At 35.0% G+C, this 27,212-nt stretch overlaps 3 protein-coding genes across 4 annotated transcripts; 2 read left to right on the top strand and 1 right to left on the bottom strand.

The window, feature by feature from the left end:
* The first annotated feature begins 3,586 nt into the window (after nt 1-3,586).
* LOC118041546 (mitochondrial adenine nucleotide transporter ADNT1) lies at nt 3,587-9,015 on the top strand. Its single transcript, XM_035048943.2, has 8 exons — nt 3,587-3,980; nt 4,855-4,903; nt 5,011-5,174; nt 5,855-5,892; nt 6,253-6,365; nt 6,647-6,760; nt 7,690-8,034; nt 8,687-9,015. Exons 1-8 carry the CDS (start codon nt 3,823-3,825, stop codon nt 8,768-8,770), a joined length of 1,065 nt encoding a protein of 354 aa, XP_034904834.1. The 5' UTR covers nt 3,587-3,822; the 3' UTR covers nt 8,771-9,015.
* Nucleotides 9,016-10,499: 1,484 nt separating this feature from the next.
* LOC118041547 (protein SUPPRESSOR OF PHYA-105 1) lies at nt 10,500-18,724 on the top strand. 2 transcript variants are annotated; one of them, XM_035048944.2, is made up of 8 exons: nt 10,500-10,813; nt 11,501-12,947; nt 13,336-13,493; nt 14,519-15,353; nt 15,927-16,073; nt 16,509-16,826; nt 16,909-16,968; nt 17,866-18,724. In XM_035048944.2, exons 2-8 carry the CDS (start codon nt 11,502-11,504, stop codon nt 18,055-18,057), a joined length of 3,156 nt encoding a protein of 1,051 aa, XP_034904835.1. In that variant the 5' UTR covers nt 10,500-10,813; nt 11,501; the 3' UTR covers nt 18,058-18,724. The 2 variants fall into 2 exon arrangements, with proteins under 2 accessions (XP_034904835.1, XP_034904836.1); XM_035048945.2 differs by lacking the exon at nt 10,500-10,813 and adding an exon at nt 10,819-10,885.
* Nucleotides 18,725-18,937: 213 nt separating this feature from the next.
* Nucleotides 18,938-21,416, bottom strand: LOC118041548 (uncharacterized). Its single transcript, XM_035048946.1, has 2 exons — nt 19,502-21,416; nt 18,938-19,384 (listed from the first exon to the last, which is right to left on the bottom strand). The coding sequence occupies exons 1-2, from the start codon at nt 21,414-21,416 to the stop codon at nt 19,242-19,244; spliced, it is 2,058 nt and encodes a 685-aa protein (XP_034904837.1). The 3' UTR covers nt 18,938-19,241.
* Nucleotides 21,417-27,212: the final 5,796 nt, after the last annotated feature.

The following is a 27,212-nucleotide window of genomic DNA, read 5'->3' as shown; positions in this document are numbered from 1 at the left end:
CACATTGGAAAATTATTGTAGCTGTATAATAATAAAATGCTATTTACCGGAGCAATGTACTGATTTTTTTCCTCTCTGCCCAAAACGCTGCACACATGAATTAAAAAGCATTAAAGTTTTTTTATATGGTTTATTTGTTATTTTCAAATAAAACAAGGATAAATAATTATTTTTTCATTTTAATCAGACACTAAAAAGATCATAAAACCCTTGAAAGCAAGAAATTTTAAACTTGGTGTTTATAAGTCCCTTGAAAGCAAGAAATTTAAACATGGTGTGTATAAGTATTTTCATATCTTACAATGGTTTTTGGGTTATTATAATTTAAATTAAGGGGAAATAATTATTTTTCTAAATAAAAAATAAAAAATAATTAAAATACACAGTAAAGTAAAATGATGACACTACCTTCAAAGTAAAAAAAAAAAAAGCCTTAAGATTAAGGGATAGTTTTTTTTTTTTCACAATGATTTTTTTTATATATATATATATAATAATTATTAATTTAACTTAGGTGTCACAGTGACATTAGGAATAAATATGCATTTGGCTAAATAAAAAAACAAAAAGGTGGGCACGTGGGAGGTGCCCGCACTATTGAGCGGTCTGCGTGGCTCCTCCTGACATCAAAAAATATCATGTAGAAGTTTTCAATCTGACCCTCCTAGTTGTTAGTATTTCATTTTCAATCCTTATTTTTTTAATTTTTAGTTTTTTTTTCTTGATCTTCTGTAAAAGTTTTATTTATTTTTAATTTTATTATTCAGTCCTAATTTATCAAATACTTGTATTCTCTAATGTGGTCCTCATTTGTTAAGTTTTTTTCCCTGGCTCTTTCGTAAGATTTTTAGTGATTTTTAATTTTATAATTCAATTCAAATTAATGATATTATTTTTTTCAATTTAACCCTCTTTGTTTTTATTTTTAATTTTTTTTTCCTAGTCATGTTGTAAAAGTTACTTATTCTTTTCAATTTCATCATTTAATCACAACATTTTTTTTTTATTTTTTATGTTAATTTTGGTCCTCATTCTTTTTATTTTTTTATCCTTTTACTGAATTGATTTTTTTAATTTCATCCTTTAATTAATTACAAAATTTATTTTGTATTTTAATTTTTTATCATCATTATTTCAATTGCTATTTTTTTTAAAATATATAATTAAAATTATTTTTAAAAAAATTTATAATTTAATATTTAATTAATTATGAATTAAATTTCATAATTTTTCAAGATTGGATGCTTCGAGCTTAATGACTAGAGTGAAAAGTTAACACTTTTTTTTTAAAAAAAAAGCTTTATATATATATTTTTTATTTTTTTATTAAGTTATTCAAGCTATATGTCCTGGATCTTGAATTTGACATAATACCATGTGTTAACCTAGCCATAATTAGAATTGTTTTGGGTTTGTCATGACATGCATTTTATGTTTCTTACTACATTTCAAGGCATGAGCACCATTGTTTGGTCTCTCTGCGAAATACGAATACCAAGGCTAGTTTGCAATTAAAAAAGGAATCAATAAAAGAAAATAAAAAGATGAACAGGTAATCAGAAAGATTACTTTCACAGCCTTGGTGATAGATTTTGACTACTTTTACTCTTGTTGCTGGGGTCTTCATCCTGTCTCACGGGAATGGGAACCAAACACATCCTGCGCCATGAGATGTAATTGGACCACTTCGGACCACTTCACCTGCCACTGAATCCACCTAAAAACACAAAATCTTCCATTTCTCCACGTGCTTACCAACCCAGGGAGCGTGTGATTTGTAATGCTATCAAGTGATTTTATAAAAATGCTTTTTAATTTTTTTTATATTTTTTAATAACATCAAATTAAAATCATAAAAAAAAAACTAAAAACACATTAATTTAATTTAATGTTTTTTAAGCAAAAAATAATATGAAAAGTACTTTAAATATTGAATCACAAAAACAAATATTACTTCACATTTACTACATCAACTAATACAAATACTAAACATTTGATATTAAGGTAACTTTTGTTTTTTTGCATAATCATTAAAAAAATAGCTTGGTTAAGCCAAAGAACCTTTGCTTTCTATAGCGTCTCGTGCATAATCATGTTTTAAACTTTAATTTTGTAAAAGTTAAAATAATATGCTTTTTATTTATAAACACTTTTTTAAAAAATTTATTTTACTCACGGAAATTTATCTAATAACAACTTTTACCAAACATATTTTTTTTAAAAAAATTCAATTTTTTAAACCACATCTAATATGTAGCGTTTGATTGCAACTATGAGATAAAATAAACAAAGATAGTTGAGATGAAAATGTATTTGGTTGAAAAGATAAAGACAAATATATATATATATAAAAAATTTGTCTTTGGGAACAGTTTCTAAGTGAATTTATATACTTTCAAAATAAAATGGTATAAAAGGACATGTCTCCATAAACAATATTTATTATTTTTTATCTTGATAAAATATTATTTTAAAAACTCTTAAGTTCAAAATTGTTCAACTAAAACATGTAAAGATAAAAATAGTTATTATTATAGTTTTAAAACCTGATTTGAGGGTCAATCCCGGAGCAAGATCAAAGTCATGAGTGAAGTTGATTGTTGACCTAAGTCAATAAAAGGAGAAAAAATATTTATTATCATAGTTTTAAAACTCAACTTAATAGTTGATTTAGGGTAAAACCCGAGTAACATGTTTAAAGGATCAATTTGGGTTGATTCAAGTCAATATAAAATAAAAGTAATTATAATCATAGTTTTTTAAAAAAACTTGATTCAAGGTTTAATCCGTGGCAAAACCCAAGTCACGAATTAAGAGAGTCAATCAGGTCAATGTAAAAATAAAAATTATTACTATCATAGTTTTAAAAACCGACTTAAAAGTCAATTGAGACAAGACTCAGGGCTTGAGTCACTGGTTGAGAGAATCAACATAAGTTGACTCAGTCAATGTATAAATAAAAATGATTATTATCACAATTTAAAAAACTCAATTTGAGAGTCGACTCAAGGCAAGGTTCAGGTCATAGGTCGAGGAGAGCAAACCTGGCTACCCATATTTAAAAAAAATTAAAAAAAAAGCAACCTTATTTTGACCATTTTTTTTTTTTTTTTTCCAGAAGTTAAAAGATTTTTGATCTATATTTTATTATGGGTTGACCTGTGTTTTTAAACAGGTCAAGTCGAGTCAATCTTTCATTTATCTTTTTTTAAATTTAGATCGGTCTAGTTCTCGGGTTAACCTGTTAAGCCAATCTTAATTTTATAACAAATGTTATTATAATATTATTAATTTCAACACTCAAAATAAAATAAGGTATATATATAATTATTTTTTTAAATACATAAATTTAACAATAATCATTTTAAAATGAAATATATATTTTTTATATTTTATTTTATTTTATATATCATTAACCAACACAATTTTATTTTCTATCTCTTTTACTTATCTTATCTTTAATATCTCTATATATTTTTTTTGTGTTACGGCTAACCACTCTCGACGTAAAAGTTTAAACCTACATTAAAAAAAAAATCGCAAACGCAAACGAAACGAAAAAACACAGTGATATAAATTGAAGTTAGAACCAAAAACCCGTCGTCACACACGTACGCCCCCACTCGCACTAAGCTTGAGACCTCAGCTCTCTCACTTTTCTCAAGAGCCGTCATTCCAGAGAGAGATGCAGAGTCTGGCTATTCGTTAAATTAAAAAAGCAAAATTAAGATCCGACCCGGCACCCGATTGATTGCCGGAGAATCCGAGATCTTTTTAATTCACAGAGTTGATTAATTAGGGTTCTCTTTTGGTGATTGAACGATGGCATCGGAGGATGTGAAGACGAGCGAATCGGCTGTGACTACCATTGTCAATTTGGCGGAGGAAGCTAAGCTTGCTAGAGAAGGAGTCAAAGCTCCTAGCCATGCAATTCTCAGTATCTGCAAGTCTCTTGTTGCCGGTGGTGTAGCTGGTGGAGTGTGAGTTTTCATTTATTTTCTAGTCATTATTATTTAGTTAGTTTCATTGCTTTTTTTTTTTTTGCAATAATGTGAATGGATTTAATATTATTTGAGTACTTGTAAAGGAATTGTTGTAGTAGGTAGAAGCTGGAAATTGGAGCTTCTCTCTTGCGCTAATTATTTATTGAAAACCATCCTTTTCAGTAATTTTTTTCAATTTTCAATTTTAGTGAAAATATTCGAGGAGAAATGGAAATGATAAAAAAAATGAAGTTTCTAAAAGCGATCAATCTATACGAAGCAGCAAGGACACAAAAAGCTGTGACACTGTCATGTGTTAGGATTTGAAAGTTTGGTTTTCAAGAATGTTAAAAAATTAGAAATATTAGAAATTTGATGATTTTATGTTTTGGTTAACGACAGACATCAAACCAGCATAAAACTTGCAATACTGTAGATGCACTAGTCTCTGCCTTTTTTATGATATTTCTCGAGCAAGGAGTTGTTGTTCCTCTTTGTTCCACTTCAAATGCAGTGAATGTGGAAAATTAAGTCGTAATTAGAATATCTATTTGAAATCCATCATTTTTTTTTCAACTTTTGTTTAGGACTTGTGTCGCGCTTATATCTAATTTGTTTTGTTTTGCAAATAAATGACTGGTTTCTTTCACACTTGCAAGATGGTTTTTGTTTTTATAATGTATGGTGGTATAGATGTTGTGTAAGGTTTTGTTACCACAAGGTTACCCTTGAATGTGTGTGTGTGTGGACCAGCAGGGTTTGTGTGTGGATTACCCTTGAATGCATGTGTGTGCACCTTTTATGATTTTTTTTGTTTCTGGTGTTGCTACATTGAATTTTCTCCAACTGAAATGATTGCGTGTGTGTTCAGGTCTCGCACTGCTGTTGCTCCCCTGGAGAGGTTGAAAATATTGCTACAGGTTAGATCTCCCATTGTTTTTCCTCCATTGAATATGATTTTATTCACATCCATTGGAGCATGTGCTCACAAGTAAATTTTGCATTGATTAGCTCCTATGATTTGCAGGTTCAAAATCCACACAACATAAAATACAATGGAACAATTCAAGGGTTAAAATACATATGGAGAACTGAGGGTTTTCGTGGATTGTTCAAAGGAAACGGTACCAACTGTGCTCGTATAGTCCCAAATTCAGCAGTCAAGTTCTTCAGCTATGAGCAAGCTTCTAAGTATGATTCTTTGAAAATTTTAATTCCACTGGTCTTAAAAAATGTATAGATCTGTAATACATGGAAGGGCAACTTGCTGGTCTTCTTAATGATATCCTCATTTTGCTTTGATCCATCAAAGCAAAGGAAATTATTATGTCTGTTCCACCAATGAATACATTGTGGATATGATTTTGACTGCTGGCAAACACGTGAGCTGTGCAAATGGTTTAGAATTGATTGCACACTGGGAGAAAATGCATTTAGGCATTTTATTCTCTTTTTCATCTATATATTTACAGGAGACTGATTTTTTTCTACTCATACACACTTATTACAGAGCAAGCCCATCATGCTTACTTCTGTTACTGTTGAGATTTGGGCTGACATGCTCTTGTGCATATTGTGCCTTTTGGCTTGGAGTGTGGTTGGGCTTCATTGTCAATTTCTGGACCAATCTCCTCCAAAATGGCCTAAGCCATTTGGTGGTTTGTTTCCTTAAGACATTTAGTGCTTTGGTTTCTTCATTCCTATTGGTGTGGGATTTTTAGTTTCCAACAGTTACACCATACTGCTTGTTCCAACCTGCATCTCATTCTTCAAACATTTGAAATCACCTCCGTTGATGATTCTTAATTTATGCAAAATCCACTTGTGGAGTTTTTTTCTTATGCTGATGGGTCCTCTATACTTTATGACAGGGGAATATTGTCTCTCTATCAACAGCAAACTGGCAACGGTATGTTAATCTTTGTCATCCATCACTTTGTTTTAGATATTCTTTGTGCATTTACATTACAGTCAACAGATATTTTCTAAAGTTTTATATTGAGCCAGAAATTTTTTATTCAGATTAGGCAGCCTGCCAGGATTATATTGTTCATTAGTCGTTACTAATAAAATAAAGTTCCTTTACATGTCCATCTAGTTTCAGATCAATGTAATGAAAAACAAAGTTTGAAGTTTTGGTTTGCCTTGTTAGTAATTTTGAATATAGAAGTCATCTTTCATCTCTGTTTTTCTGTTGGTATTCTCACATATATGCCACTCAATAGAGAAAACGTGAGCTATCTGAGACCTTCTCTTGTTGTTCCTGCAGAGGATGCTCAGCTCACTCCTCTTTTACGCCTTGGAGCTGGAGCATGTGCAGGAATTATAGCCATGTCTGCAACCTATCCCATGGATATGGTACGAGGCAGGCTAACTGTACAGGTATGATCACCGAGGTTCAATTGGAAAAGCCCTGGGAAAAGGACTTTTCCCTTTGTTGTATATGCAAAAAAATATTTTACTTTGATTTCAAGCCACAGGAATGCATTTTATATCTATGTAATAAGGTACGGGAATAAATTTATACCAATAAAATAATTTCTTGGAACAAATGAAAACTCAATTTTTTTTAACATGCCCTACTATTTTCTGTGACTATTTGGGGTTCTCTGCATCAGGTTTGCTACATAAAGTTTTATTTTTTCATTGTCTTATCTTTGCAGACTGATAAATCTCCTTATCAATACAGAGGAATGTTTCACGCACTTTCAACTGTGCTCCGGCAAGAAGGCCCACGGGCTCTGTACAAGGGCTGGCTTCCTTCTGTCATTGGAGTTGTAAGTCATTAGTTGCCAAATAACACTGCATATTAACATTCTCAATCTGGGAGGATAGCATAGAGAGAGATAGAGAAAAGGCCATCCATTGGTTGTTTTGATAGATTATGTACTATTATCTTCCCAGTAGAATTTTTGGTCCCCTGGATAATTGTGTTACTTCTGGCTAGCAAGGAGATGTTATTTGAGATCTTTTTCTATAATAGGCAGCACCCTTTTCTTGGCTATCCTTTTTGACAGATCATTTCTATTATTCTATTGTAGAGTTTCTTTCTCTCTTATGTTGTCATTCCTCATAAAATGCTTGTTCTTTTGAGGTTTTATTTCTAAAAAGGTACCCTTTTAAGGTATCTTTTTTTGTATTTTGGCACACATATATTTTAATTTCATGCAACTGATGATCTGGTATCTTCTGTTCTTTGTCTAAACTTGGAAAGTAAAGACATTGCTTTGTCTATCATGATTTATACGCCTGCATATACCATAGATATTTGTATTTCACACTTAGATGGAAAGACTATTTTGAGTCTCTTGATTTGATGATTTAAGTATGCAATCTTCTTTATACTTGGTATTATTAGCACTATATGAGAGAATGTTGGAGCTATGTGTTGCTAAGATTAAGTTTTACTTGTGTAACTATGATGTATGCTTTGGCTTCACTCTCCCCTTCTCTCTATCATTTCTCTTATATTTTTCAAAGGATCTTTAGGGCTTAATCCTATGCATTTAGCATTGTGTTCTTATGTTGTTTGGTGATATGTGGGAAGACAGCCCCCATTCTCCCATTTCTTTGATATTACATAAGTAATGTCATCTTTGCTGGTACTGTTAATATCACTCATCAGAACTCTTATGTGACCTGAGGATCAAATTGGTTTCCCTCAGTTTGCTGGCTGTAACCCTTTACTTATGATGCTTGTTGGCAGGTTCCATATGTGGGTCTCAACTTTGCAGTGTATGAATCTCTAAAGGATTGGTTGGTTAAAGCTAGACCATTTGGACTAGTGGAAGATTCTGAATTGAGTGTGACTACAAGGCTAGCTTGTGGGGCTGCTGCGGGGACCATCGGCCAAACTGTTGCTTATCCTCTTGATGTTATTCGCCGGCGGATGCAAATGGTGGGATGGAAAGATGCTGCTTCCATTGTCACTGGTGATGGGAGGAGCAAGGCCCCGCTTGAGTATAATGGCATGATTGACACATTCAGGAAAACTGTTCGGCATGAGGGCTTTGGAGCATTATACAAGGGTTTGGTACCCAATTCAGTGAAAGTGAGTCATTCTATTTTCAGTGTTTCATTTGTATATAACTTTCAGGATTGCCTTAAATTCACCTGATCATCGTTTCCTAAAAGAAGGATTTAGCAAGGATGGGAAGACAGCCAATGTTGGCTGTTAGTTGCATAGGGCTTTCATGTTATCTTGTGGCATTTTCCCCTCTGACAAATCTTGGTTTCTTGAGTCAGTGTCAAGCATCTAAAATTCTTTTCATGCTCTATTAAATGGAGTTGTTGTGGGGCTGCCGACTCATGAATCGCAACCCACCACATTTTGTTTTGTTTTGCAAAATAGGACTGGTTGGTTGGTTCTGGAGTAACTGATTTGCTTTGATCCTACTAAATATGGATTCATGTCTGAATGCCTTGATAGACAGAATAATTGCCACCGTAGTCATTAGTAGCACAAGTGACACTGATAACCATATCAATTAATAACTCTGTTTTGCAAACATTTTACTGGAGTTCTGAATGACATGTTTACGCATTTAGTTAAGCTATTTAAATCAATCCTAGAACTGGCATAGTTTAGATTTTTTTAATCTTCTTTGAGTTCAATGCAGCTTTGTTCTGTGCATGTATTGCTGGTTTTTTCTTGAAATTTTGTAAGAGCTCGCATTCCATTTAATTTCTTCTTTCCTTTTCAGGTAGTCCCATCTATAGCAATTGCATTTGTGACATACGAGATGGTGAAAGACATTTTAGGAGTTGAAATCAGAATATCAGACTGAAGTCTTGGGGTCCTGCCTGATATTTGTTGAACTAGTGTGGTATTTTTGTAGGCAAGGGCATACAGAGAAGGTAAACTAGGAATTTTTTTTCCAGCTCGCTTACAAACAAGCGAGTTTAGAAACATGTCTGAACCTGTGTTTATGTATCATTTTCCCTCCTTTTCTTTCTTTGTTTCCTTGAGAACAAGCTTAGCCTCGAGCTTCTCATTCATATGATGTGTCAATAAAGCATGTTGATGGGACAACTCATGATTTTCAATTGTACGCCGCGTCATAAGAGCTGAAAGCATCTTCTGAGGCGTGCTCTGCACTCACTGGCTATTAATTGAACTCCCCCCTATCTTTTGTGTGCATGCATGGATGGCAACTGTCCTCGAACAATGCTAAAATTGTACTTGCGTTATGTCTGGTGTTGCTAACAGCGTGCCTTAAGCCTTAGGTGCAAAAATCAAAGTGCTGTGGTATCTTAGGCAAAGCTCCTTCACCTACATGCACTTCAAGAGAGGTGCTTTTTTGTGCCTAGATTAAAATGTTTCTTCTATTATTATTAAATTTTTGTGAGATTTTATTTTTCTAATTTCGTTTTGTTGCGGACCATATAATCATATCAATAGGATTGATGATGTTTTGCGGAATATTAGATACATTATGATTTTAAAAAATTACCCGGTTCACATTGAATTTGGATGTGCAATCGTTGTGCAAAATCATAATTGTGCTGATTTTGTTAAGCCAGGTGCCTAACAGCTCGTGATCATGTCTTAAGCAGATGTCTTTCCTGTTAAAAAAACATGTGCGCGTACGTATGCATGTCGCCTACACCTGCTAGGATAAGAATCCGGCATATTATTGATTTATGATAAGTTGACGGCTATTGAAGTAACGCTTGACAGCAATACCAGGAGAACTGTAACAATCGTATAGCGTGAAGAACTCAGGAGGATGTTTCTTTCATTGTTCACTCTCATTGCTCCTTATACCTTTCTCCTCAAATTCTTCAGCCATGCCTGCACATAAGAGGAATGTTTCAGCAATGTCTTTTTAGATAAAGGCGGCTTAGAAAGAATGGATTTTATTAACAGGGAGAACCCAAATAGCTCTTTGAAGCCTGGTCTTGAACCACAAATGGGCTGAGCCGTTTGCAATTTACTACAGCCGACAGCATTCATGAGTTGAGTCCAGAACAAGACCTAAGTGCTCTGTTAAGGTCCGATCATTGATCGATCAGAAGCGTGGCGTCGTGAAAGCCCACGTTTTGTGTCCGCCATGGGAACCTGGTGGCACGTGCGAGCCGCTAAGTAGGGCCCACGACATGTAGGCCTCGCAAAATTACATGCCACTCGTTCTCTTCCAATCCTGTAGACGTGTCTAACTACCTCACGTTAAAGCACGGAAAATCGCGTATGCATAGCTAATGCCACTCTCTCTTACAGAAATTACAAGAAACACTCTCTCTCACTTGTCCCAATAATCACATTGGAATGGCATGTTGAGTAAATAATCCGTAACATCAGAGCGTTTACTAAAAACATAAAAAGAAATCCAAACGAGTGAATAAAAAAATATTAACAATATCTGAGTAACATATAATAAAAGGGCTAATTGGCTGGGAACTTAACTTCGCGACAATCTAAACAAACCAGACTCCATATAGAAATCCACTTGTCTGTGTATACTGTACTATATTATTATTATAAATACTAATAAAAAAGTTCAAAAAAATATTGGCCAGAGAATTTGAAACGAGAGAGAATCTTCGAAAAAAATATCTAATATTTATTCACTGTACAATGCTATTCACATGATCTTAATTGATTAATGTTTTCATATGTTATTTTCCAAAAATAAATACATACATACATATATATATATATATATTTTTTTTTTCCTTTTCTTTCTTTTCTTATAAACTTTAATTAATGAGAATTTAATTATGGCTGTTCTATTTCTGGCAATTGTTATTTAGAATCTCACTATGACGTAGAAAAAACGGTGAAATTCCCTCATATTCTTGTATTGGAAGATATTTACGTTTCATATCAGGTAAGTCCACCTCTCCACAATTCTCCAGTGTTGGCATTTTTTTAAGACCGAAATCTTTTGCCTCTTTCGGTGGTAATTCGGATTTTTTTTTTATTTATTGCTTGCTGGAATTTGGTTGCTTTAAGGCTAACAGTTTTAATTTTGATGTTGCAGAGAAAAATTCTGGAATGTTTCTTTCTTCTTCTTCTTATTTTTAATTTTTTTTTAAAATCCAAAACTTCTTATTAGAGTATTTTATTCTGCTTATGCAGAATTGGAAGTGTTCGTGGTGTAAGATAATGTGTCTAAGCATGATGTTACTTAATTGTGAAGATTATAGGTTTTTTATTTTAAGTTCTAGTTTGGTGTTCTTGAGTAGTACTCTTTTTTTTTTTGCTTCTGTTTGTGAATTGAATTGCAGGGTACTACTCTTTTTGTGCGCACAATTGATGACCTAATTTCACTTTTAAAGTCTGCATGTGACCAAGTGATGAATTTGGAGTTTAGGATTGAGCTGTGATCACTTCATGTTTGATTTGTTTGAATGATTCGATTGTTTTTTGAGATTCCTATCACACTGTTATTTTTCCATGAAAAACAAAATCAAGTACGCGTCCATCATCTTTGTGTGATTTTGTAATATTAACATACGGTGTCTATGCAGCAAAATTGTACATGCTTTGTTTAATGAAACTTGTTTTTTCACAGTATGGACCCAGTTGCAGAGGAGCTGGTTGCAAATGATGTACACGGGAATGCAGACCTTCAAGCAAAAGGCTATGATCCCTCGACGCTAGAACCTCGCAATGCTTTGGGATCACCAATAATGTGTGCATCCATGAGGAGTGATTGGGCGGAGAGCTCCACCACTGATTATATGGATACAAGCAGAATGGAGGAAAAGGACTTAAGCAGAAGTGCAATACCTTTGGCGGAAGCTGAACCCCCTTGCAGTATCCTTTGCTCTGTGAAGGATAGTGGGCATGTGGTTGAAGAATTGACAGTGGGAAACTATCGGACTTCACATCAAGCTTTAGGTCGAAGCCTAGACAGTAACAGGCAACACAGATGGCAAAATATATATCAATTAGTAAATGCATCAAGAAATAAGGCTTCACATGGTGATTATGTGCACGAAGACAAGGAAAAACTGCTATCAAGAGCTGGAAAGCAGTTGATGAAAATGCGTTCTGATCTGTGGAGTGGCTTGAAACCTTTGTTGACGAAGCAAATTGGTCATGACAGCAAAGCAATTTCTCCACATTCGATGGCTAGTGACAAGAGGGTTGTATCAAGCATTATACTGCCCAATGGGGATGCTTCCTTGAAGACCTCATCCATGCCTGGCTTTTCTCAGCCTCCGCTGAAGAAAGTCTTGAAAGGAAAGGGCGTTCTCTGCAGAAACCAAGAAGCTCTCCCTGAATGTGGGGGTGCAGATGCTGGCCATATTGATGGAAAACTGGATTATGCAAGGAAAGTTGCTTCTGATGCACTAGTGAGATCAAGTTCCAATAACGATAAGAATAGGGTTGATAGGTCTTGTCCTGAATCCTTATATGAAGGGATCAGTTTGAGAGAGTGGCTGAAACCTGGGCATTGTAGAAGAGATAAAGTTGAAAGCCTGCTGATATTTAAGCAAACTGTGGAGTTGGTGGATTTAGCACACTCTCAAGGAGTTGCCTTTCAAGACTTGCGTCCATCCTGTTTTAATTTATTGCCATCAAATCGGGTCATTTACACTGGTTCTTCTACCAAGACAGAACAAGGGGTTCCTATACCCTGTGCTTTTGTTAAGAAAAGGCCACTGGAGCAAGTTGCGGGTTCCTATTGTAGTTTAGTTCCAAAGAAGCAAAGACTGGGTGAAGAAACAAAATCACTTCAACAGCAGTCTCGGTATAGCTCTAGTTCTGGGTTTGGGACAAAGCCAATGGATGGAAATAATAGTCATGAAACTGGTGCACAAGACTCTAGATTTGTGGAACTTCAGTCTCAGAAACATTCTAATTACCAAAGTTCATGTATGGAAACAAGGCAACTGTCTTTTTCTTTAACTTTACAATCGGAAGAAAAATGGTATAGAAGTCCAGAACTGCTGAATGGAGGACCTAACACCTTTTCATCAAATATCTATAACCTAGGGGTCCTGCTTTTTGAGGTGACAAGATCTGGATTTTAACCTCGCATGCTGTTATTGAAATTCATTATGTGTCTTGCTGCTTAGCACACTAAATCAAATTTATGATTTTTTTAGCATGTCTGAAAATAATAGCTCAACCAAAACTGATTCATAGTCTTAACGCTCTTGGAAAGTAGTTTTTTGAATATGTAGTAACTTTTATCCTTTTTGTGATGCGTTAGAGCTTTTATTTAAACTATTTCAGTTTAGAAACTAGTCATTCTGTCATCTATTATTGCTGAGCCATATTTGTCTTCATACTCTTACATAGATGAGGAAAGAATTACTTCCCACACATAAAAGCACTCCTGCTTAGTAGTTGAGCCAAAAGCCTGTCCTTTCAATCTAATTTTTCTGTTGCTAGCAGTTGCTCAGCTGGTTTGAGTCATTTGAGGAAAATTCTGTGGCGATGCTGGATTTGCGCGATCGGATTCTACCACCAAGTTTTCTTTCAGAAAATCCAAGGGAAGCTGGCTTTTGTCTTTGGCTTCTTCATCCTGAACCTTTGTCTCGTCCAACAGCTAGGTATATAACCATGTCAGTATTTGATTTATCTACTGCCTTCTATTATAACTGTTAAATTGTAATGTTCTTCAATCTCAGTGGTGTTTTTATTTCAAGGATCTGTGTGGTTATTGTTGCAATAGATGATTCATTGAACATCGGTGATTATGAACAGGCCTGAGAGAAGTGGAGATGTATTTTCGTATTCCTTTTCTTTAGTAGCCTTCCTGGTCCTAGCATAAACCAATCCACTTCTTTCTAGTATTTTTGTAGTGGTGCCACTTTTATGCCATCTACCGAGCATCATTGGCAACTAATTATGGGGATCCATATGGTGAACTTAAGCCGTTTCTGCAATGGTGGCTTAGATTCTAGTTCAGCTATAATCATTCATTTGGATAGAGTTTCTGAGGTCAGCATGTAGTTCTATACATTATTGGGCTTCTTATGATTACAGTTGAATGCCAACTAAAGTGAGCAAGGGGCTCTACTCATAACAATTAAGCTCTGTGTATCTAACTGCTTGTTTACATTGATAACTGATGTGTTTCTTATGCTTTTTATGTTCCTATTCCTATGTAACCCAAGATATAGTGGGTATAGCTTAAGTTATGAGATCTTTTGTGATGATCACAATCAACAAGTAAAGAAAAATCATTAAATATTATTTCAATAGCCGACTTCAATGATTCAGAAGAAGAATAAAGCTCAATATTTGTTACTTTTTAATATTTATTTATTGTTCCTTTGGAGCCTGATGGGTTGGTTAATCTTCAACAAGGGCTTGTTTTTGCTATCTTTTTCCCGAAGTGGATTCTGTTATTTCTGCCAAACAAACATGTCCTTCCATTACGATGCCATTTACTCATTCTTGGTTTAATAACCTAGACAACTCTAGCTGCCAGCAGTATACTGCTCGTTCTGTTTCATGTCGATTGTCAAACAACTGCGATGCATCATAATGATAGGTCAGTTTCTGTACGTTTTAGTATGTGAACATGTTTAAACATGATGCGTTTCAAAGTCCTCTATTTGGTGTGCAACAGGGAAATCCTGCAGTCTGAATTACTATGTCGATCTGGGGAACTATCTTCCGGGAACAATGTATCAACAGCTCCTGACAATGATGATACTGAAACGGGGCTGTTGCTTCATTTTCTAAGCTTATTGAAAGAACAAAAGCAGAAACATGAGGCAGAGTTGCTTGTAGATATTGAATGCTTAGAAGAAGATATCAAAGAGGTTGAGAAAAGGCATTTATTGAGAACACCCAAAAATGTTTCTGAGACACAAGAGAGATGTCTCGATTCAAGAGAACAGGACCTGTATCCTGGTTCAGTTGCTATTTCTAGTTCGTTTTCAGTATCAAAGAAGAATGAGGCAAGGTTGAGCAGAAATATTAACCAAATCAAGAATGCCTACTTCTCCATGAGATCTCAAATCCGCCATACTTCTTCTGCCCCTCCCTCCAATAAAGACTTGCTCAAGAACCGAGATAGTTTGCCTGCAGTTCAGTATAACAGAGAGGACTCAAACACGAATCAGAGATCAGATGATCCCCTTGGAGCCTTTTTTGAAGGTCTCTGCAAGTTTGCTAGTTATAGCAGGTTTGAGGTGTGTGGATCACTCAAAAATGGAGATTTTATGAGCTCCACAAATGTAGTTTGTACTTTGAGCTTTGATCGTGATGAGGATTATATTGCTGCTGCTGGCATATCAAAGAAAATCAAGGTTTTTGAGTTTGGTGCACTTTTAAATGACTCCATAGATATCCATTATCCCACGGTTGAGATGTCAAACAAATCTAAGATCAGTTCTGTCTGCTGGAACAATTACATCAAGAACTATTTGGCTTCAACTGACTATGATGGTGTGGTTCAGGTCTGTAGTCTTTGAAAAGTATTTACCAGTTGAGCATTCAATTTTCTCTTGCATCTTTCATGATATCTTATCATGTTTTGACAACTACGCATCGCGCTGTTAATAATGAATATCATACTTTCCTTGTGGATTATTGTCTATGTGAAATCAGTAGCTTGAATTTATTTACCATTTTGGGTTGGAAGGCTTGAATTTTGATTTGTTTTTGGAGTTGGTTTGATAATTTTGCTCTAGTTATCCTCATCTTCAGAAGAATAATGCTAGTTCATGTCTGAAGTGTTGGAGATATATTACAGCATTATTTCACAATTAGGAGCATGTTTTCAAACCATGCATTCCGTTATGCCCTGCAACTGCAATTGTTTGGTAGTCAATTTAAGGATATATTTATCATTGTCATATAGGTTTTATGTAAATGGAAAATGAAAAGTCTTGTCACCTGTTTGACCTTTAAATTACTGTATTCATCTGGGGATGCTATGCAAGTTACCATGGTTCGTATTTTTATGTTCATCATCTTTTCCCTTTATAAATGGTTTATGGCATTATGTGAAATTGCATGGATGGTTTCAGATGTGGGATGCAGGCACTGGTCAAAGATTTTCCCAATATACAGAGCACCAAAAGAGGGCTTGGTCTGTAGACTTCTCTCTGGCTGATCCTATGATGTTTGCGAGTGGAAGTGATGACTGTTCTGTGAAACTATGGAGCATTAATGAGGCATGTTTTCTCCTCTATCATTCAATGTCTGGCCCTATTGTATCATCGATTTCATGGCACCAGCTTGCATAGCTATTTTCTCATAGCTTTCCATGTGCACCCCCACACGTTCACATATGGGGGAGTAGAAAGTAGTAGTTGTTTTCTGTCTCAATGCATGTGTCTAGAGGAATGTTTTCTGTCTGAACTATAAATTTGGTGAATCAACAGGGGAGATTTTCTTGGTCAAACTTACAGGCTGGATTGTTAGTTTGATAATTCTTTCATAACTTGTATGCTTATCCAATTGACTTTTTGCTGACTGGGGCATCAAATCCAGGCATTCAGATTTGTTCAGTCTTTCCTGATTCTAACCACCTCATCTTCTTGCATTGAAGTTTGGATTATGTTCGTTTGTAAAGCTGTCAGAAAAATTTGACTATAAGTATTTTGCAGAGAAGTTCTATTGGTACCATTGGGAACCCTGCCAACGTCTGCTGTGTTCAGTTCTCTCCCTCCTCTACTAATTTATTGGTTTTTGGATCTGCTGACTATAAGGTCTACTGCTATGATCTTCGGCATACTAAGATCCCTTGGTGCACATTAGCTGGCCATGGAAAAACTGTTAGCTATGTGAAATTTTTAGATTCAGAGACCCTTGTTTCTGCATCCACAGACAATACTCTGAAGCTTTGGGATCTCAACAAAACTAGCTCTACTGGCCTGTCCTCTAGTGCTTGCAGTTTGACCTTTGGTGGTCACACTAACGAAAAGGTTGCAATATCTAGTACTGATGTATTATAAGTTTGAACATCTACGATTTGTGTAGTTCTAACTGTTAAAAATTATGCTTCAGAATTTTGTAGGTTTGTCTGCACTGGATGGATACATAGCATGCGGTTCAGAAACCAACGAGGTAAAGCCATTTAATCTAAACAGAAACATAAATTTGAAAAATACTTTTTATCATAGGATTGTTCTTTGGTATAGCCTTCCCTACATTTGATTGATCCTGCTTAGTTGGCTGTGCTCATATGAAGCATGCTAATAGCTTGGTTCCATTCTGATTCCTAGTGATCATAAATGAAGAAATTCCTGGTCAAAACGTTCCAATAATGAATTTATATTTTTTCTTTGGGTATTTGGCTCTATAATTTTGTATCAAAATATATTGTCTCTGCACATATTACCCCCCCTTCAATAGCTCCAGAGCTTTTCTTTTTTGCCTGATTTTGCCTCCCATGGAATTCACGAGCCATCTTTCCAGTGTTGATTGATTTTGCGGAGTTCCCAGAGAAGATATACTATGTACTAAAAATTTACTGCACTAAAAATAGAGCATGCTTGGAATAAGATGTTCCTTGTTCCTTGTTCCTGGATGAGGCATGGCCTAACTGGTAGCTACACCTCTCCTTCAAAGAGGAAGTCCTAAGCTCGAATATGCCCCTCCTCAAAAGTATTGAATTATGAGAAGAAGAAAGACAAAGGAAATTTGTGAAATGGACTGGGTGTTTGCATTTTATCCATCACATATTATGCACATGACTCATCAGATATCTATTGAATCATAATTGAATAAGAAAAACTGTGTTCTGCAGCATTTCCAAGAGTTCTTTCCTTTGAAAACTGTGGGGGAAGTACATGTCATCCTGCACTCTTTCTCGTTTTTCTTTGCTTTCCAGAATTCTGTCGATATTTTGATCTCTTCATAAATTCCCCACCCCATCCACTATATATAACAGAACTAAAATAAAATAATGAAAAGAGTGGATATCTGAAATCTTAACCATTCCCGGTTGTCTTTCTCTCTCAGGTTTATTGTTATTATAGATCTCTGCCAATGCCAATTACTTCTCACAAATTTGGATGTGTTGATCCTGTCTCTGGAAACGAGATTGTTGATGGTAGTGGACAATTTGTTTCAAGTGTGTGTTGGCGACGGAAATCAAATATGGTTGTTGCCGCCAACTCAAGTGGAAATATGAAGGTGTTACGGATGGTGTGAGGTGCTGAAAAAGTGCGCATGTTCTACTTTCATCCAGGGAGCTTTGCTGTTTTGTGAGCATTTCTTATTTGAATGTCAGTATCAAAAACTGTCATGTGCCTTCTTGGGGTATTAGTTGGAAGCTGAAACCCGAATGGGTCAAAGAGTTGGAAATGGAGCTGTTCTCAACTGAAGTGACTTTGTCTCGTATATTCTCCGCAAACAATCATTAATCAACAATGGCACGGATCATACTAGTTTATGGCTAAGCCTGTGGCGGAGTTTAATGGGTTCAAAACTCCTGACGAATTCAGCAAGAAATGTATGTAGCTGTTACAAGACCAGGGTTCTGATCTGTACCTCGTCCAAAAATCGGAGGCCAACTAAAAGATTATTCGACTGAGAGATTAAGCGAGTCCTCAAAGAATCGTTGATTTTGAAGGTTAATTTGAATAAGAAATTTAATGGAGTTCATATTCATGTAATCATTTGACTGTTGGACTGACGTTAAATGATTGAAACTCGAAATTTGAGAAAGGTTCATTGTTATGGATTGCTTCTGGGAACTGTAAATTTATACACCCAAGTGTGCGGTCTTTTATTGAGTGAGGCGCATATGTAAGAAACAAACTGTTTTTTATACGACTATTGTCTAGTATGATTAATTTAATCATCTTCATGCTTATAATATACTCAGCCTATCAAGTTTTGCATGTACCTGTAATCTTATCTTGACGAGACCACCCTGCTGCATGGATTTACTACTGGAAGTGTAATGAACTTTCAGCTTTATTTCTGCTTATTTTTCAATTTTCAGAGAACAAACATTTATGCCAACGTAGATATAACTCGTGTAAACTACTAATGAATAGAGCGTCAGTAGGATTTCTTTTGATGATTCTGCTGCTAAATGAGATTGGAATCTAACTCATTACAGCTGATAAGCTGTGCCACTAGAATCGCAGGAAAGTCATCACATTAAGTTAAATCTCCTGAGACAGGAGACGAGGTTGTGGATCATATTAAGTCGCTCATCACATCCTCCCAGCTGTCTACGAAGAGGGGGGCAGTCAGTGCAAGTTACAATGTTTTTATGCTGACACACTTCTTTTAAGCTTTATCTGCAGATATGTTTTTTTTTATCATTATTTGAAAGCCATACTAAGCCTCGTCTTCCAACAAAGCAATGATCCGGTATGTTCTGTCTAGGAGATCTCTGAATCCGATGCATGACCAGAAGATGTTCTCCTGGGTCTTGGACTGATCATCATCAGCTGGCTTTCTGAACCTGTCCTTAAACTACGCGTGCACTGCAGTTGGGGAGGTCTTGAACGTCCTTTTGGTGTTCCTATATGATCAGACCGCAGGATGCTAGTAAACCAGAACTTAACCCTTGTCTATAAACAATTAAGTGATATATCATAAGATAATCAGCAAAGACCTGATTATAAGAAGCTAGAGTTACCTGATTGTTTGATGGCTTTCACATCTGACAATCTCTTAGATATTGAAGGTCTTCTGGGCATAGTTTCAGCTATTGACAACCTTCTTTCGGTAGGGGATGGGCAGGAAGGCGATGGGCATGGATCATCTAGGATGGCAGAATTTTCATCCCCACTAAATGAGGCTTTATCGCTCCCTGATTCTGAAGTTTCTTTCTGAGTTGTTCTTGCTTTCTCTTTTTCAACGACTCTGTAAACAAACATTTGAAATGGAATTTGTGCTACCATTGATGATTCTGCTGTATCCCAAGAAGGGAATTTCCTTAAAAGCTTCGTCTCCATGTCGCCGTAGTCTATCACTGGCATTGGCGGCTCTGGTTCTATGTTATAATCAGGGTTCATAATAAGGAACCGTTTTACATAGCGAAGGATCCTGCATATGGATGAGAAGCTTGGACGTTGATTTGGGTCCGTATGCCAACATCTCTTTGTCAAGTTGGTAACATATTTTGGTGAATAAAATGGAAATAGAGGCCTCTCTCCAGCTAGGATGTTTCGGCTCATGTTGTCTCCTTGAAGATGGCTATCCTCAAATGGAACTTTCCCAGTCAAAAGTTGAAAGCAAACCATTCCAAAACTGTACACATCAGCTTTTTCTGTGTATTTAGAATTCTTCTCACTCCCTATCTGTTCTTTCTCTTCCAAAATTTCTGGAGCATACCAGATGAATGAGAGGGTTCCGTTCTGGTTTGATGAGTTTTTTGGAGTGAAGTTCTTGATTGAAGAGAGCCCGAAACCCGAAACCTTAGCGTGCAGGTACCCTTCTGAGGTGATGTTTCTTGGTTTAACAAGAATGTTAGAAGGGTTTAAATTACCATGGTAGATTTCCTTCGAGTGGAGATATTCCATTCCTCTGGAAATTTGAAGCATAAGATCAACCGCAATGGGAAGAGAGAATGGAATGCGCTTTCTTGGGCCACAGGTTTCTCTGATGCAGCTGCAGAGGTCCCTAGTCATTAGTTCCATGACTAGAAAACACTCTTTCTTTTCCTCGTCAGTGAAACCACAAAGGAATTGCAATATATTCGGGTGGGAAAGGGATAACAATGAAGAAATCTCAGGAAATAGGGGCTCAATGTCTCCGAAAAAGTGTCTCAGGGCAAGGCTCTCACCCAGCCATAGTATCTCCTTGTACTGACTCCCACTCCCAAGGCGTCTCCTTACACTGTAGTCCTTGGACCGTACTAAGATTGAACATGGTAAGAGTTTCCCATTTACTGGCTCCGATCCTTCCAAGTTCTTCAATAGAATATCTGTGAGTTGCCGCTCTTGCTTTGTCGAGCCTGACATCTTCTTTTCCAGGAGTTTGTTTAGGAGCACCCACCTATCTTCTTTCCAAACTGTATTGTACCGATTGCAAAGCTCCTGAGAAATCAGATACTGCTTTGAAAACTTCCACTGGAAAAGTCGGGGATCTTTCCATTCCTTCTGATATTTGTTCGAGTACACAAGTCTCTTCTTCTGTATCTCATCCTGATCTAATCCAGAAAATTCTCCAGCAATTTCGATTGATTCAATGACAGCAGGGATACATGATAATAAGTTGTGGATGTAAAACTCAACGCAATACGAGTTCTGATAGAGGGTAATGGCTTTGGCCCACCAATCCTTGGTTTCCAGGCACTGCTTGATGTAACCTTCTCCTTCTCTGAATATTCTATAAATCTCTCTCAATGGCTGTTCAAGCATTCTCCATTTCACGTTCTTCTCTTCAAATTTCAGGTTTTGTCTCATCTCTTCAGCTATTGAATCATATGCAAAACTGAATACATCAAGCAACAGACAGCATTGTCGTGGATTGATTTGTATATTGTCGCGAAACACCATCAATGCCTTCAAACTTCCGAGTACCTCTCCAATCTGCCTAAACTGCTCCATTCTGAAACTAATTAAAATTCGAAATATCTGCAAATGAGGTGTTGAGATTTAATATTATGCTCAAGCAAGAACTGAAAAACAAGAAGAAAGTTATCGGAACATAAGCTTGAATTACATCAAGATGAAGCAAATTGATATGACTTGCCAGATAAAAATGGAACAAATAGAAAATGTATAGCCCCTTCCAAGACCGAAAAACCAAAGCCCCTGAACATATTACAGGTTATTGATAAATCGAAGAAAATTGGCTGAATCCCCAAGAATTCCCACAAACTCAACCCGGAAGAACATCAGCAAAAACCAAAGATAATCTATAACATACCAGTTAAGCTATTCTAAAACCAGACAAAATGGATAAAGACCATGTAAAATGTATTATTGCATAGGTAGTGGAATTTTCAGGAAAAAGGTGGCAACAAAAATTGTTCTATAGCTGAATCAAGAATCACCAGATCGAAAGAATGAAAGAAAAGGAAGATTTTCCCAGGAAAATTGGGTTTAGTTAAGGGAAGCTGTTAGAAAGGGGACAACAACACTTTTGTTAATGGTTGTACGGTCAATTTGTTGAAAAACTTTCCCGCAATCTTCGATCTCTGATGCTCCAAAAATAGAACCCGCTACGAGTTTGTAATTTCTCCCTAATTAATGTACTCAAAACCAATTTAAGCGTGGTTCAATAAAAAATCCTCCAATTATTTTTGTTTGGTACGAGTCCGGTTTCTTTTCTCTTTTTTTCAAGTTTTTTTTTTCCTATAAACAATCTTAAAAGATTTAAACAAATTTTTAAAAACAAAAAAAGTGATTTTTTTTTATGTTTTATTTATTTATAAGATATTGTGTTATTAATATTACCACTACTATATCACCTCATCACCATCGTTGCATCTACTATTTAATATATATTTTTCCACATATTCTGTTAAAAATAAATAAATAGTTAATCATTTAGTAGGTAATCTAGTTTTAAAAACTTAGGATTGAAGGGTTTGTTTCTCATGTGGTCTCAAGTTTAAATCCTGTGATTATTAATATGATGACTGCTAGAAACTTATATAGTTATTAACTTCAAGATTCATGGGATTAGTCGAGATGCGAGCAATCTGACCCAGACAATTACATTAATAATAATAATAAAAAAGCTTAAAAAAACACATAATAACACTTAAAATAGTTTTTGATTTTCTAAAAACAGAAAATGTTATCGAACCATGATTAATTGTTAACCCATTTATTAAGTTAGGTTTTTAATTTGTTAATCAACTCAAAGAAGCAAGTAAACGGGGCTCCTTGACCAATAATATTGTAAAACAGTAATGCAAACACTTCACAGCTCACAGTCTTTGCTTATATATCATTAACTGGAAAAGCCTTCTATTGGCACACTGGTAGATCCAAAATGAAAGTTTGTGTTCAACATGAGCCTCGGTCACATTCCAAATATCAAGGGGTGTTTCCTTCGAAAAATCTTTGAAGTTTTTATTTAATAATAATTATCTTTTTTTTTTTTTATGAAATGAACGAGACAGAAAAGCCAAGCACCAGGGCGTTTGAGAGCAAACACGGCCCCGCAAATGTCACTAAGCATCAAACTAGGAAGAGGATGATTAGAAACAAACCCTAAAGTCCCACGAAAAACGGCTTTACTGAATCTAATTTGTGATTTTTCAAAACATTTCCTTAAGAATATCATGTATTGACTGATTGGGTCCATCAAATTCAACGGATGAAATTATTCAAAAAAAAAAAAGATTTTGAAAAGGGTTTTCCGGTGTAAAATTAGCATCATTTCTTTTTTCAAAATAAAAACAAAATCCTTATTTCATGTTTTCAAGATTTAACATGATAAAAATATGGAAATTAAAAAGAACTCGATCTGTTTAATAATTTCATATATAAAAAACATCAATTGAAAAAAGAAATATTTTCATTAGTAAACACAATTTAAGAAAGTTCCAAGTAAATCAAAAAATTTTCCACGAATAAACATGCGTTGAGCCTTGGTGTTGTTAATTTTCGGGTTAACTACAAATTATATAGAGTGTTTATAATGTTTCCCTTTCCCAATTGGTTGAATCGATCTCACTCTCAGCATTGTTTGATAATTTTAATGTTACCTTAAATTTCGTACATTTTCCATTGAAATAGTTAAAAAAAAAATTATTATATATAATACATGAAATGCATATAACAAATTTCACCGAAAAAAAATTAATCTCGACAAGATAATCTCTTCAAAAAAAAAAAATATATATATATATATATATAATGAAAATGATTACACATAATTTTTGTTTTTATTAAATGATTTTCGGAGTAAATGTTTTTTTTTTGGTATGTGCAGCATGTTCTTTTAAAAGAATATGTTAAACCATTTTTTAACGAAATATGGACGGAAGAGCAATATTAAGATTTTTAGATAACATAAATGATAAATTTCTCCAATCCGTGGATAATTAAAGATAACATTATTGTTAGTGAGTGTGAACGTGCGGGACATTTTTATAGTTAACCCTCACTTGATTTTTCCTTAAGTTCTTAACCAGGCAATATGTTGAGTTTTGTTACGTATGAAGAGAACACATGGACAGAAGAGAACCGACTATATGGTAGCGTTTGGGAATACGATTTTTAAAAAAAATTAAAAGCTTTTTTTTTTTTTTTTACTAAAATTTAATATGATTTGTACTTTTTGGATCGTTTTGATGTGCTAATGTCAAAAATAACTTTTAAAAAATAAAAAAAAATCATTGACATGCATTTTAATATGAAAAATTATTTGAAAAACAACCGCTACCACACCACCAAACATGTTTATATATATGAAAAGGTGATCAAGCGAGCAGGGAGATCAAGGAGAAGCATATGCCCTCGAGCAAAATATAATTAAGAAAATGCATTGAGAAATATAGTTTAAATAGTCAGGTTTTAAATTTAATTTTTAAAAATCACTAGTTTAAATATTATAAATCTCAAGACTAGTAAATGCTTGTCTGATTATTAATTTTAAAGCCTTAAAATATTAGTTGAAGTGCGTATAAACTGACTGGAAACTAAGAATTAAAAAAAGAAAAGAAAATGCTGGGCATGAATTAATGTGAACAACTTAAGAGATTACAGTAATGGAAAAACGACTGTATATTTAATTATATGATCTTCCACTGGATTTTGGGTCAGAACGTTTGCCTGGTATTGCCGCCACCTACCGACAGCCGTGTACAAGAAGTTTGCCACCATGTGTGGTGTATATTCCTCTCTGGTTCTTCCAAACTCTTGACAGCCAGTTATTTTACCTGTAGATGTGCTAGCCAATAATACAATGGGCCACTATAACGTGTATAGTTTCCTGCTCGTAGTGAATGCCTGCTTGATCAATAAATAATGCAGTTGCAGCCATGCCTGATTTTTATAGAGATGAGATGATGTGTGGTCGAGAGGATTTCGAGAAATAGGTGAGTTATTGCAGTCTGTGTGATCTACCTTAAGTTTGTGGATTTAATCAATCAATGAAAAAGTCTTGACGAAGATCAAATCAAGCATTGATTTAAGTTAGCTATCTTGGCCACCGTAATGGAGCCATCGCCATTAATGTGGTTGATGGGATTCACTTGTTATCTTAGGACAGAATGTATAAGAAAGTTTAAGTAAGAATATATAGGTTTTCCATACCAAAAAATACAAAATCTAGATTTTACTTAGCTCCATTAATCCATTTGATTTTCTTGGCAAATTAAAACAATTATTCTAGAGTTTTTAGATAAAAGAATGTTTGAGTATTTTGGATGGAAATTATTATCCAAAGTCTTTATATTAATTCGATATTATATTTATATTATTTAAATTACATGACATAAATTACATATTGTTAACATTGATAAAAAGACAAAATTAATTGATTTGTCGCATTGATTGAATTAGTTGGTGATCTGAGGGTGGAAATCCACATCTGCTTTAGCTGCTTTAACTCCTTAATCTGGTGATTTGTTGAAAGAAAAACAAAGTTGCAAAGATTAGCGTGTAATTGAGGACTAATGCTGATGTCTTCAAGCCTGTTTTTGTGCATTATTCTAAAGGAAGGTAAGGCCTCGCACACAAATAAGCAGTGACTGGCCCTTGAAATGAACAATTCAATATACACATATGATTGGCTGGGATATATATTGGTTTAAACGTTAGCGTTTCACGTACTGCTTCCTATTCCGTATTCGTTGTGGAAGTGTGCAAGGCCCTTAATTAATTAATTTATTTATTTATTTTATCAGGTTGAATTCAGGGGGTCTTAGTACTTCAGTCAGACGCCGGCAAATTTGGTTAGTATAATGAAGGAGCCTTCTAAATTATTATTATCATGTTTATTCCTTTTGCTTTTTACTTAATTGTAACTTAATTTAAAAAATAATTAAAAACACTATTTTAATATATTTGTAATTTAAAAATATTTTCAAAAAACACATTTCAGACGTGCCTGGGCCACATCTGCAGCATTAGAGAAGACTTGGGGATTCTCCATAAATCTATTTTTCCTGAAATTTAAATAGGCCGCAGCTCGGAAGTCACAAAGCAATTATCATTGTTTTCTCACCGTTAAATATTGCAACGTTACCCTACCTCGACGATGTCGTCTGGGTCCCTCGCATTCCACAGCCTCTCATGAATACGTGTATTTGAAAGTGTGGTTGTTGTTACTTTTCAAATGTTTTTTACTTAGAAAAACATGCAAATAATATTTTTTAATTTTTAAAAATTATTTTTAAGATTAATACATCAAAATAATTTGAAAACATAAAAAACATATTAACTTAAAACAAAAACAAAAAATTGAATTTTTTGAAAAATACTTTTCCACCACAATGTCAAACACCCACAAATATTAACTTAAAAACCTCTATAAAAGCCACCACCATTCTACAACTAACTTGCATATTTGGCCAAGTAACTCTAGCGCATAGAAGCTGGTGGGCAAAATATAAGTGGAGGCGGAATGGAGTCAGTGGTGAGGCCAACGTCGAACATCGGCGACGGACCAAATAGGCAGCACACAAAGGAGCGGTGTGGGAGCTTTCAGATGCCACTGCACTACCCAAGACACACCCGAGCAGAATATGAGACCATGCCAGAATGGAAACTTGATTGCCTGCTCAGAGAGTATGGGTTGCCGATCACTGGGGATGTTGAACAGAAAAGGAAGTATGCCATGGGAGCTTTTCTTTGGCCCCGTTAATTAGACTTCTAGTTTATGTTTTGTGGTCCGTCTTGGGAACAGTGTGCTAGCCGTGTAATCTCTTTCTCTTCTGTTGTGCGATGAACCATCACTGTGATCTACGTTTGGGTACGAAAGATATGGAAATTATTGTCTTGCACACTTTTATTCCCCTTTTTTTTTTTTTTTGTCAAAATCACACTTTCACCCCTTGATCTTGAGAAAAATGTTTGTCTTATCCCTAGTGTTTTAAATTTCGTATATTTACATCAAAAATTGTTAAAATATTGGTCAGTTGATCCCAATCAATAATTGCCATGAATTATATAGTTATGAATAGACTGAATTGCTGCTTAAGAAAATATAAGGACTGAATCAAACTTTTCATAAAAAGTCCCAGCAACTTCAACATCGCGATCTTCACCATCCCAACATCGTGATTTAGGTAGTGTTTGGGGCTGCGTTTTTACCAGTGTTTTTGCAAAATTTTGAAATTTTTTTTTTTTAAAATGAAGTGCGGTTTGTACTTTTTTGGATCGTTTTGATGTGCTGATGTCAAAAATAATTTTTAAAAAATAAAAAAAAATCATTGGCATGTA

Source organism: Populus alba, chromosome 14, assembly GCF_005239225.2.
Source record: "Populus alba chromosome 14, ASM523922v2, whole genome shotgun sequence".
Taxonomy (NCBI): Eukaryota; Viridiplantae; Streptophyta; class Magnoliopsida; order Malpighiales; family Salicaceae; genus Populus; species Populus alba.
Note: the sequence above shows the minus strand (reverse complement) of the source record. Positions and strands in the feature narration are given on the sequence as shown.